Below are 13,286 nucleotides of genomic sequence, written 5' to 3'. Positions count from 1 at the left end.
ACATTGATCTTAGCGTTATGTCGAACTTTTATATTTTTAACCGGCTTCCAAAAAACGAGGAGGTTATATATTCGGCTGTGGATATTTTTTTTTTACTTGTAACTCAATTGTCGAATACAAAAATGTATAAAAGGCTCCGATAGTAAGGCACATCTTCAAGCGTTATCTTTGTATCAAAAGACAAAATTAAATGACAAGATTTGAGTAAAACTGTTTCTAACGAAAACATATTTGCTTATTAACCCGATTTTGATAAGATTTAAAAATGTTTAAAACTCCATCACTCGGTCATTAGGTTCGATTAGCATACTGGCTGACATAGAAACAGACCGTGACTATATATGTTTAATGTTTAGGGTATACCAGGGCTCCCAAACTTATATTTTGTACTATGACGCCCTTTGGACTTTGCCATTTCTTTACGACGCCCCCAAAAATACTTTCTAATTTTAGAACCAGCCTACATAGGTTATCATATTAACACTATTTGGATATTTATCAACAATTTATCAAAACATAAGCATAAAAATTAAAAGAGATATCTATAGAGAAGTAAGAGACATAATATTATGCTCATAGAATTAGCACGCTGAAGTCTAATATATGTAGAAAGATGGACAGTCAGAGTAGAGTCAGTAAAGATGGTGGGAGATAATAGAATGAAGACCATGTTTAGGTAGTGGCAGGCAGTTAATGGATGAAGACATACCAACATAGGCAGGATAATAACGTAACCTGTTACCTACGGCAGCAATGCAACCGGCAATCTGCTGCCTTTTATATCTGTCGGAAAATACGTAATCGCCCCGCGATTGGCATTTGGAAAAGGCCGTTTAGCAGCATACGGGTGATGATGATGATAGAATGTAAATTAATTTGTCACCGATTATTTTTTATCGTGTTTGTATAAATTACAATAAAACTGGTATTGTTCGACAATATGAGGTCATTCAACTTAACGGAGTGAGTAGCGTTATCCTTACAATAGTCCTGTCCCTAATCATACCGTACCGTTAAATTGACATACTTTGTTTATTTTGTTAATTAAATATTTAGCTAAGTTTAATATGTACACTTAATGATAATTAAGCATAATATGGAAAGGTAGGTTTTATAATCTTTTAAAATATTGTATAAAATAATCGGCCAAGTGCGATCCGGAATCGCGCACGAAGGGTTCCGTACCGAAAAGAGCAAAAGTAGGCTAAAAATTGTGTTTTAAAAATAGTATGGGAGTCCCCCTTAAATTTTTATTTTATTTCAATATCAGAAGTAAATATTAAATTACACATTATATTATAAAAAAGGTATTTGTGAAAAATTCAAGTGCCTACCTGTTTCCATTATTCATATAGAGCAAAAAATCACAATTATTGTATGGGAGCCCCCGTTTAATATATATTTTATTTCGTTTTTAGTATTTGTTGTTATAGCGGCAACAGAAATACACAATCTGTGAAAATTTCAAAAGTCTAGCTATAGCGGTTACTGAGTTACAGGAAAGGATGCTATTTTTCATTGTTGAATTTAGAGTACTCTCGAGATTTCATTTTACGCATGCGTAGTCGGATTAAATAACAAAATAGGCGTCGATTTTAATAATGTAATAGTTTAACATGGGTTCGTCTCGGGGAGATACGAGAAATTAATAATTTAGATAGAAAAGGTTTAAATAGACCTTAACTATTTACATACAAAAGGGACGGGATATTTTCTAAAAGGTATTGAGACTATAATCGGCTTAGCATGCATATCAAATTTATGTTACATCAATAGCTTTTACAATAACCGATATCTATACTAATAATATAAATGCGAAAGCGAATTTGTACTTTGAGACCGAGATGCATCTTGAGTACTGACTATTTATACGGGCCTAAGTGTAGTTTTGCAAGGCGATACTTCAAGTCCCCAGAAATCAGTTTTTATCTCAAAAAAATTTATGGCTCCAGGCTCCAGCATGATTAACTTATATGTACCACGGAGTACACGGAGGGTCTCCTCCGTGTACTCCGTGGTACATATAAGTGGTACATATAACTGACTTTTATGCTAAATACTCACATACGGTTTTAATCGATATTTTTACTCCAAATCAAGCAATAACCACCGTGTGGACTGTGGACCACAAAACTGACGGCTTGAAGGCTCGCTTCGAGCCGGCTCGATGTAATTAAATTGTCAAATATGTCATTTCCTTCGATTCGGAGTAAAACTATCGAGCAAAACCGTATGTGAGTACTTAGCATAATAGATGTTGCAAGTTGCATATTTTTGGTAGAGAGTAGACACAGAAAATACTTGGGGCTTCAAAGTTAAATGCACTGCTTATCATATTATTATAGTGGTCGACGGATTTTCTTTTTATTCTAAAGTTTGTATGCTACGTGCATATTTTATGCTGAGGTGCTGCAGGAAAACGATGGTTCTTTAATAATTAAATAAAGAGCTATTGCATAGCATATTTTATCAACTTATGCAATTATAGTCGCATGCACCCAAATACCGTGCCGAAGTCTGTCGAACTAGACGATGAACGACAACGCCGCACTGACCGGTCGGAAGGGAGGTGTTAGGTTTATTTTCTTGATATTTCTTGATTCAGTCGCCGAGCGCAAAGCCCGTGATGCAACCGCATAAAATAAATATTTTAATTTAGTTTAGTTATATAAAACAGCTTGTCTATCATGGATTTCTGTACTGTTATAGGCATGTTGTAAACAAGAACACCCCCTATACCCCTATATTATGCAACGAGTGGCTGGCCAACATTTTTAAATCCAGACCGGTCTTAGTTCATCTGAGGTCGTCGGACCCAGCTGACCCCAGGAAATACTGGTTTTACCTAATATATTACTTTTTCTCTATATCTTATTATTTTTATGCCCATTATTATCCATTTTGGAGATCTATTGTTTAAGTTATTTAAATATGTTGCCCGTTAAATTCGTTTAGCGATGAATGTCCTATTATGTCCTTTCTTGGGATAAGATGTATGCAGTATACCAACAAATATCAATAAAATAAATAATCGACAAAATTAGTTTCGCAGTTTTTAGCGTGAAGAGGTAATAGAAAAAATTTAATACACTTTCTTAACTATACCTAATAAATAATAATATAACAAATGCATCGTCTTAAAATTATAAAGTATAAGTAGATTAGTTAGGCTGTGGTCCTTTATTTTTAATTACTGTTAGAGTCTTCCAATTAGATACAATAATAATATTATGCTTTTGTTTTTAAGAGGATACCACAGCGGCTAGAGAAATGAAAAAAAAGTACGTGTAATATCTATAGCTGTCTCCCTTACCTCAAGCCTATACCGCAGAACGCGATAGAGACAACTGCAGAAAATCCAGAAAATCAACGATTCGTTGTCCCCTGATTCCTTCTCCAAAACTTAACCGATTTAAGTACTTTTTTCATTAAAGATTAAAAAAAGGCTTGAGCTGTGTTCCTATGTTTTGCTTTTTTTGTATAATCTATCCAAATCGGTTTTCTGGACGTTTGAACACAGTGGAAAATCTGGCCATTTTTTTGGGTTTTTGAACGTTCATATCTTATTTAATAATTAAATTATGAAAAAAAAGAAAACATAGGGACATTGTATTAGTGGCCGTAGATATTCAGGAAAAAAATTATAACTCTAATAGCATTATCCAGGGAGGAAACAGGGGACAACGTTTGTATGGAAAAAATGGCGGTGTGGAATCCTCTTAAGTCTATTTGTGGACTATACTTACGTAATCAAGCCAATTATAGTGAGAATTCAGGAGGCTTAACTGTACATTTCTAGAATTTTATAGAACTCGGATTGGGTTGAGTGCTACTTTTCATTTTACGTGTCATTCTATAAAGGAATATATTACTCGTATAATACTAACTTAGTTTGAATACTAAGGTAAGAAAAAAGTTGTTAATATAATATTGTACGAGTTTATACTTATACATAATATTTTTTCCATGATAATAATAAAAATGTGAGTAGTTTCTAATGAGGTTGATTAATTTCTTGATTTCTAATTTATATATAATTTGCACACCTGCAAGTGCAACATAAACGTTTTACGATTAAGTACTTTCTTCTATTCCAAATAAAAAAATGTCTTGAAAAATATTTTTATATAGAATTTACCTAGATTCTATCGTAGAGCGATATTAGTTTTTCTGACAGTATATATTAAGTCTATGGTTTTTCTCGTTTCAACTTTCCTATTTGTTTTGCGTTCAATCTATAAACTCGTGTGCCGTATCAATCATTCAATTATACCTACCATTGCCACAGAATATATATTGGTAGTACCAACCATTACGTAATATTTATACATTAAGGGGGCGACTAACCCTAAAGTGTCGATTTTATAATTCATTTTTATACTTGAAAATGAGCCCTGAATTGTTTCATTTTCTAAAATTAGATACTGCATTATATTTCCGAGAATTCGATCTGAGCAAAAACACGATGTCTTAAAATTTTCTAGATAGAAAAAAATCACAAAGATGCATCTAATTTTCACGAATTTTTCATTTATTGCCATTACCGTGCATTGAACTAAGTCAATATTTTAACACATTGTATAAAATTCTATCATTGAGAGATCGACCTAGCGGATTTTTAAAATGTTGTATATTTATCGAGTTATTGAGAAAAAACTAATTTGGCGATGAATCCGCGTCGTTCTTTTTCACCTGGCATATGAAAGACGGGCGTGAGTGTGAAGAGAGAAGGACGACGTTTGATTTTTCCCAGAAAATATTTGAAATATTTTGTAATTAAGATGAGTCATTCCTGTGATTAAGCCTCACTGATTCAGTGCGGATGACACGGGAGCCGTGTCATACATGTTTTTAACGTGTGGCGTATGACACGTGAGCCGTGTCATTTAAAAAACGATTGTATCTCCCTCAAATTACACTTTAGAAGGTTCTACTCAAACAAAATCATCATAATTTTCCACGTAGAAGAAGCCTATAGGCTTCGCCTCTGAATATTCTGTGAATTGAAAAAAAGTAGGGGCCGTCAACCTTTTTTAAAGGTGCATTCATTGCGGATTACGCGGCAGCCGCGTCTTATGGGTGTTTAACGTGTGGCGTATGACACGTGAGCCGTGTCATTTACAAAGCGATTGCATCTCCCTCAAATTACACTTTAGAAGGTTCTACTCCGAACTAATCCGTCTTAATTTTCCACGTTAAACAAGCCTGCTGCCTGAGTATAGGCTTCGTTTCTGAATATTATGTGAATTGAAAAAAAAGTAGGGGCTGTCTTTTTTAGCCCGGCCGTATATTATCTGAAATTTCTGATCTTTTAAACAACAGCGAAACTCCCAAACAAGTATCTATAAGGAATCAGGAGTTCTGTTCAGCACCTTCGGAACCGTGGTATACCATGGTGAAAAATTCTACGTTTTCGTAGCATAATAAGATCAAAATACATCCCATAAAACCAAAATAACCATATGTTCCCATTTGATTTTCAAGAAGTCCCCTGGATTCCTCATGGTTCCCATCGTCAGACCACCACTTTTGTGAACATAGTACCAACTCGGAACCGGATCTGTCGGAACAAATACCCTATACAACAAAAGATAAAATTTTGAAAATCGGTTCACAAACGGCGGAGTAATCGTTGAACACACATAAAAAAAATATCCACAGCCGAACGTATAACCTCCACCTTTTTGGATGTCGATTAAAAAAAACTTAACAACGAACTTCGTTAACTTTATGTACGAACGTATAATATTTTACATCAGAAACCTAGATCTATTTAATATACTTAGTCATTTTTCTAACTTTGAAACATACAAAAGGTTTGCAAAATCTGAATAAAAAATCGCTTACCTGTCATTTTCAGGTTAACACTTAAGTAAAACTGCTCGAAATCAACTCAAAACAACGAAGCTTTCCGTTAATATCAATGGTTTGGGCTCAAGAACCAAACCAAACCAAACCAAACCAACCAAAAACAAAGAAAACCAAGAAAAACACTAAACCTGGTGATACGGTAGCCGTGTCATCTACTTCTATGGCGTATGACACGGCTAACGTGTTCGTTTTCGTATTGAATCGGTAGGCTTTCCATCTAATAAATAGACTAGCGGTATAGATTAGAAAAGGCTACAGACTTAGACTCTAGGGTTCCTTGTTGACTACGGAACCCTAAAAATGGAAGAAAACATAACAATATCAGAAAGACGGCCTTACTTCAAAGTTTTTTTTTTTCCAGATAACCGAGTATTATTTCCTTTCTATTTATTTATGGTAAAGCTTTGTTATCCAAATTGATGCTAAATCGTGCATTTGATACTAAAACATGTTCGTCCTTGACTTCTAATGTACAAAATGTCACGTCCATTTAGTAATTACCTTAATTTGGAATAGGTAAGATTAAGTAGGACAAGATGAAGTCATACTTTAGTCTTCTGCCCGTACTCTTTTCTGGAAGACAATTCTATCACCACAGAGTCCTGCATTAGTCTAGGTCTAGTAAGTAGTATCACACTAATTTTATAAATGCCAAAGTTTGTGAGTTTGTATGTTTGTTACTACTTCACGTCTAAACGACTAGAGTGATATTAATAAAATTTGGTATGGAGTTAGTTGATACCCAGAATACACAGGCTACTTTTTCTGCGGGAAAATATCACTATTTATTTTCCCTAACAATCCGCTTGTAACAACGTGGGCACAGCTAATCCTACTTCCTACTAATATTATAAAGGCGAAAGTTTGTTTGGATGTATGGATGTATGGATGTTTGTTACTCTTTCACGCAAAAACTACTGAACGGATTTTAATGAAACTTTACAATAATCCTACTAATATTATAAAGGCGAAAGTTTGTTTGGATGTATGGATGTATGGATGTTTTTTACTCTTTCACGCAAAAACTACTGAACGGATTTTAATGAAACTTTACAATAATCCTACTTCCTACTAATATTATAAAGGCGAAAGTTTGTTGGGATGTATCGATGTATGGATGTTTGTTACTCTTTCACGCAAAAACTACTCAACGGATTTTAATTAAACCTTACAATAATATAGCTTATACATCAGACTAACATATGTGTTAGTTATACATCAGATTACTTATACATCAGACTAACATATGTGTTAGTCTGATGTATAAGCTACAATTTTAAGCGACTTTCAAAATGAGGGAGGTATTATGTTCGTTTTTTTATGTTCAACGATTACTCCGCCGTTTGTTAACCGATTTTCAAAATGTTTCTTTTTGTATACGTGGTATCATCCCAATTTGGTATTATATTCACAAAAGTGGTGATCTGATGAAGGATCCATAAGTACTCGAGGAAACTCCTCAAAATTTATAAGGAAACGTGTGGTGGCTACGGTTTCGTGAGAAGTATTCCAAGCATATTATGCTACCAACAAGTAAGATTTTGCACCGAGGTATACCTGGTACACCATGGTTCGGTAGGTGCTAAGAGACTCCTGATTCTTGATAGATACAAGTTTGGGAGTTTTGGCGTTGTTTTAAGAACGGAAAGCATAATATGCTACTATGTAAATTACATTCATCATCATCATTACCATATTATACTATGCATCGTCCTAACTCCTATGATTATGAGCCTATTATGACCCTTTTATTGGTACTTTTCATAGTCTTTTAGATCGAGACTCGAGTTTGTCAAGCGATAATAAAAAAAAATCTATACTTAATTTTATAAACCTGAAGAGTATGTTTGCTTGAACGCGCTAATCTCAGGAACTACAAGTCCGATTTAAAAACTTATTTCAGTGTTAGATAGCTCATTTATCGAGTGAGTATAATATCTCTATCTTAGCGTGATAATTTACCTGAAGAGAGTAGGGATATACCTAAGCTATTTTTATGGGAAAATGCATGGTTTTCGTAAACTTCCTAATTTATGCGGGCGACGCCGAGCGGGACATCTAGTTAGAAATAAATTAATAATAGGCAATAGCTTCCACGCTTAGGGAGGTTTCGGCTTCGGTAATTGGTTTCATAGCTCTTTCGTATAAATAATTTCTTAAATTCTCATAAAACTACAAACTAATGTAAAAGCGTTTTTTTTTTGTCAAAACTCCAGAAATCGGTAACACGTTGACTAGATCGAATGTTGAATTAAATAAAATCCACTGCGGATACCACCATCGGTATTTTTAAAATTTATGGGATAGTTTGAGTGCGTTTATAAATTCATATTACAGACACAATTCGACAAATCGAAAAGTCAATAGGTGCTAACCGACACCAATCGACATCCCTAAACTAGGTTACGCGTCCATCAAAATATTAATTGGATTACGAGGATTCCACAGTTTCAATTTCGTACAAAATTGGATCTATGATTGTTACACGGCATGTGTCAACGGCAGAATGTACCGAATCCGATATTCCTTTACACCGGCAGGCTGATGGTTACACGTGTAGAAATCGGCACGTTTTAGGGTCAATTCAGACCGCAACAGGCGAGGCTCGGCGCGGCATTTTGTATGGATTTGACACATTTCAATTGCGCGAGACGTCTTGCGAATCTGTCAAATCCATATAAATTAAGAAATGCATCTACGCGTCGCGTTGCAGTCTGAATCAACCCTAAGAGTCTAAACACACTAGGCCGAAAATACGAGACCGAAGTTCGGCATGATTACGCCAGCAATGCGCTACGCATACAATATTAAACTCGACGTAATTTCGGCACAGTGTGTTGTCAGCAATTTAAAATACATTGCAGGCGTAAATATGCCGAACTTTGGCCGCGTTTAGAGTTTAGACCAGACGTCCCGATTTTGGCGGGATGTCCCGATTTTTCCATCAAAATTAAATGTCCCGCACGGGACAGGCTCAGTCCCGCTTTTCGGGGAAAGGCCAAACGTACGTGCAGCGTGCTGAGAAAGAAAGGTGCGTAATAAAGATAAGAGTGTGGGAGGTAGAGGGGTTTATTTTATATGGCTACATTAGCTATCTATTGTCACCTAAACGTTATTTTAACGCAAATAAAAAGACAAAAATTCAAAAACTTTTGATTTTATACCTTTTTTTACTTTGTCCCGCTTTTGACCGAAAAATCCTGCTTTTTCACTCAAAAAGTTCAAAAGTCCCGACTTGGCACAAAAAAAATCTGGCAACGCTGGTTTAGACACTAAGGGATACGTCGGTTGATTCAGTCTGAAATCTGTTAAATCCATAATTTATGCGGGGCGCCGCGCCTCGCCTCGCCTCGCCTCGTCCCTGAATCAACCCTAATGGTTGATTCAGACCTTAACGCGACGCGTAGATGCATTTCTAATATTATGGATTTGACCGATTCGCAAGACGTCTCATGCTCAATGACAGACTTCAATTGCGTGAGACGTCTTGCAAATCTGTCAAATTCATACAAATTTAGTAATGCATATCTACGCGTCGCATTGCGATTTGAATTGACTCTTATAGTGTTACATTTTATTAGTGACTAGTGGCTTAGCACGGGTGGACATAAAATTTTTGTAGGTTTTGAAAGATAGATAGATAGATAGAAAATGCTTTATTTGTACAAAAATTAGAAACTAAATTACAATTTAAAAAAATATATGACCGCCTGTACAAACAATCGGTCTTACCGCTGAAAGCGGTTTCTTCCAGACAACCTTAAAATTTTGATATGTTCTTTAACCAATTAAACAACAACTTTAAACAATGCGGCGCACAGTTTTTAAACTTTCAGGAGTGGTGGTATACAATTTCCTCGTGACACGTTAGCCGTGTCATAAGTCATAGAAGTAGCCGTGTCACCCGCCATGTTCAAAAAGGTTTATTGTTTTACTTGGTTTTTACACTTGATTTATTAAGTTGAACCCAAACCATTGATGTTAACGGAAGGTTACGTTGCTTTGAGTTGATTTCGAGTAGTTTTACTAAGTGTTAACCTGAAAATGGCAGGTAAGCGATTTTTTATTCAGATGTTGAAAACCTTTTGTAGGTTTCAAAGTTAGAACTATTAACCGCACGGAAACGTTTTATTCTTATGGATAAGGAATTTTTGCGGAAACAGCTAGTTAGAAATATTTTCGAAAGAAACAACTTAGATTAAAACAAAAATCGTTAGTGGATTAGTGATACTTTGATGTCAACGCAAGTATTTTTCTACATTATCGTTTAAAAAAAATCGCAAGAACTTCGAAGTCTAAAATAATATAGAAAATTTGGACTTCCAATATTACTTCTTTATTTTCTAAAAAGTTTACAACTAAAAAGCCCGGCCGCACACTATCCGAATTGCTGATCAGAAAAATTGGGACGCTCATATATTTTGACACGTCAGAATTCTGATAGTACGCGGGGTCCACATCAAAATGTATGAACAGAGTGCGTTCCGGCGGGCGTCCGAATTTTCTGATCAGCGGATAATGTACGGCGGGCTAAAAAGAAGGACAGCCCCTAGTTTTTTCAATTCACAGAATATTCAGAAAAAAAGCCTATAGGCTTGTTTTTCATGGAAAATTAAGACGGTTTTTTTGGAGTAGAACCTTCTAAAGTGTAATTTGAGGGAGATACAATCGTTTTCTAAATGACACGGCTCACGTGTCATACGTTAAAAACATATATGACATGGCTGCCGTATAATCCACAATGAATGCACCTTTAAAAAAGGTTGACGGCCCCTACCTTTTTTCAATTCAAAGAATATTCAGGAACGAAGCCTATAGGCATGTTCTACGTGAAAAAATAAGATGGTTTTATTCAGAGTAAAACCTTTTATAGTGTAATTTGAGGGAGATACAATCGCTTATGACACGACTGTCGTGTCATGCGAACTGAATCGGTATTATAGAACATGTTTTTGTTCTATCATTAATAGTTTCTGCAGTACTCCCAAATTAATAATGCGCATGCAAATCTTCATTAATTGTCGTAATCACGAAATCACCCAAATCGATGAAACGTAAGGATCAATTCAGACCGCAACGCGACGAGGCAAGGCGAGTTGAAATCTGTCAAATCCATACAAATTTGCTTTGCTTTATCTGTTTTCTCGTCTTACATTTTTTTTTACAAAATATTTTTGTACCACGTGTTCACTCCCTTAGCTAACAAATTGCGGATCACGAAATTAGGTTATGAAAGCAAATTGGAAATTTCGCGCCAATTTTCCTGTTCAAAGAGTGCTTCATTTTTTGGACCTACATATTTTTTGGGGTGAAATTAAAGTTTGGATTTCAAATTCATTTATTGTAATAATAAACATTTACCTTATGGCGCTACTGAATCAGTTAGATACTTTTTGAATTTTTGTTTTACCTTTTTGGCATAAATATTTTTTTCAAAAATCAAAAACGGCGCGGCGCTCTCGCCATGTTCTAATAGGTGTTTTCTATCTTTGAACCATGTATATCTTTGAACCATGTATATCTTAAAACCTATGAAAATACTTAAAAAACTTATCAAACCATAATATTTCCTTCCCCTACAATTTACGTTAAAACTAAACTGCTTTTCCTTGATTTATCCCAAAACTGAACAACCTCTACCTTGCAGACCATCGTTCTGGGAGCAGCGGACTCGTCTGGAGAAGCGGCTGCTGCTGGCAGTGGGAGTGCTGGCGATCCTGGCCATCGCCTTCCTCGCAGCCTTCCTCGCCACAGCGCTGCTGAAGAACTCCGTCGATGTCACTGGTAAGTCTTACCAGCTGTTGTTTTATCTCTGGGATCGGAGTGATCAGTTATTTTACCTGTAGGACCTTTATAAAAATCACTCACAAGATTCAAAAGCAGCTAAAATGAGTGATTGCAGACCATTCTGTTGAGTCTGTGCAGATTTCCGCGCTACCTTTCTCTATAGAGAAAGGTAGCGCGGAAATCTAGAGACTATAGTCTCTAATAGTCTCTACTAGTTATCTCACTTATGATTACTTTACTTACGCGCATGAGCGAGAGGCAAGCTCTTAGGTTCCCTGAGATAATGCTTCCAAAAGAATTTTGTCTAAACTGCCATGGCCCATCGAGTATTGACAACACCAAAGGCTCGAACCTGAACCCTCTCGATTGCCAATCAAAGGTCTACCCACACTAAGCCACAGGATCAGAGAAGTTACCATTTGTAAGCCTTCAACCTTATATTGAACTATGAAACTCGGTTCATTGTTTTTGATTATCGCGAACAAATTCGTGAGTGTACAATGCGCAACATTAGAATACAAAGAGAGTGAAACTGACACAGTCACGCGAACAAAGACACGTTCGTATGTCATTTGTATGCTGTTGGTAAAATCATATATGACCCTTATCACGAAGCCATAAGGACCATTATCACACAGGTAAATTAACCTATCTTAAAGTTCATTAAGACGTGTATTACCATTTACTGTACCTGATGAATAAGATGGTAATTATATTGGTAGGATTTAACGCCTAAGGGTCAATTCAGACCGCAACGCGACGCGTAGAAGCATTTCTAAATGTGAATGCCCAAAAATGTATGGACCAAAAACTCGGAATCGATTCAAAACATATTTTACTAGATGTCCCGCGTGGCTTCGCCCGCGTCAACAAGGATTATTTGAAAAATTCAATTGTCTACTCTAAATACTATTGTCTATTGCCATTATCGATGTCGAGCAAAAAAGGGCAAAAAATCAAGTTTGTTACAACAAACTTGATTTTTTGCCCTTTTTTGGGAGCTTCCCTTAAAATATATTAATTTTATTTCATTTTTAAGTAGTATTTGTTGTTATAGCGGCAACAGAAAGATAAACGAGATAACAGAAAATTTCAGAAGTCTAGTTATAGCGGTTTTTGAGATAGGCAGACAGACGGACAGACAACGAAGTCTCAGTAATGGGGTCCCGTTTTTACCCTTTGTATATGGAACCCTAAAAAGGCTAGTCTACTAGTTGACCCGGGACAAGGATATTAATTCCAATAACAAGGATTGTAGGTACAGTTGACCTTTGAGAGAACAAGGTAAAAGATGTTTTTGTGGTTGCCCTTTCATCGCGGTCACACCAAATTATCAAAATAAAGACGAACGTGAAAAACGGAACACTTCACTTATCATTATCAATTCTTTGTTATTCTTGTAATTATAGTAAATTGTCTTACATTCCTTTCTAATAATAATAATATCCATGGACGCTTCACACCACATCAGTCTGGCCCCGTGTACGTGTACTTACATTCTGTGCCCGTGGTAAGTAGGTACCTGAAGGACTTGTGTTAGGACTTATGTTCAACGGAAATATATTTAATACTTTTATATTGTGAAAGTGCGTTGAAAGTCTGTTGATGCTTAAACAACTATGAAATTA

The 13,286-nt window shown here is 35.8% G+C and overlaps 1 protein-coding gene across 1 annotated transcript in view; it reads left to right on the top strand.

Moving 5' to 3' along the window:
- LOC121738607 (neprilysin-2) overlaps window positions 1–13,286 on the top strand; it is a 65,674-nt gene that overhangs the window by 29,850 nt on the left and 22,538 nt on the right. The window contains exon 3 of the mRNA XM_042130778.1: window positions 11,519–11,655. Within this exon, the coding sequence (XP_041986712.1) occupies window positions 11,519–11,655 (137 nt within the window). The remainder of the gene's footprint in view (window positions 1–11,518; window positions 11,656–13,286) is intronic.

The sequence above is a fragment of the Aricia agestis genome, chromosome Z (assembly GCF_905147365.1).
Source record: "Aricia agestis chromosome Z, ilAriAges1.1, whole genome shotgun sequence".
Classification (NCBI taxonomy): domain Eukaryota; kingdom Metazoa; phylum Arthropoda; class Insecta; order Lepidoptera; family Lycaenidae; genus Aricia; species Aricia agestis.
Note: the sequence above shows the minus strand (reverse complement) of the source record. Positions and strands in the feature narration are given on the sequence as shown.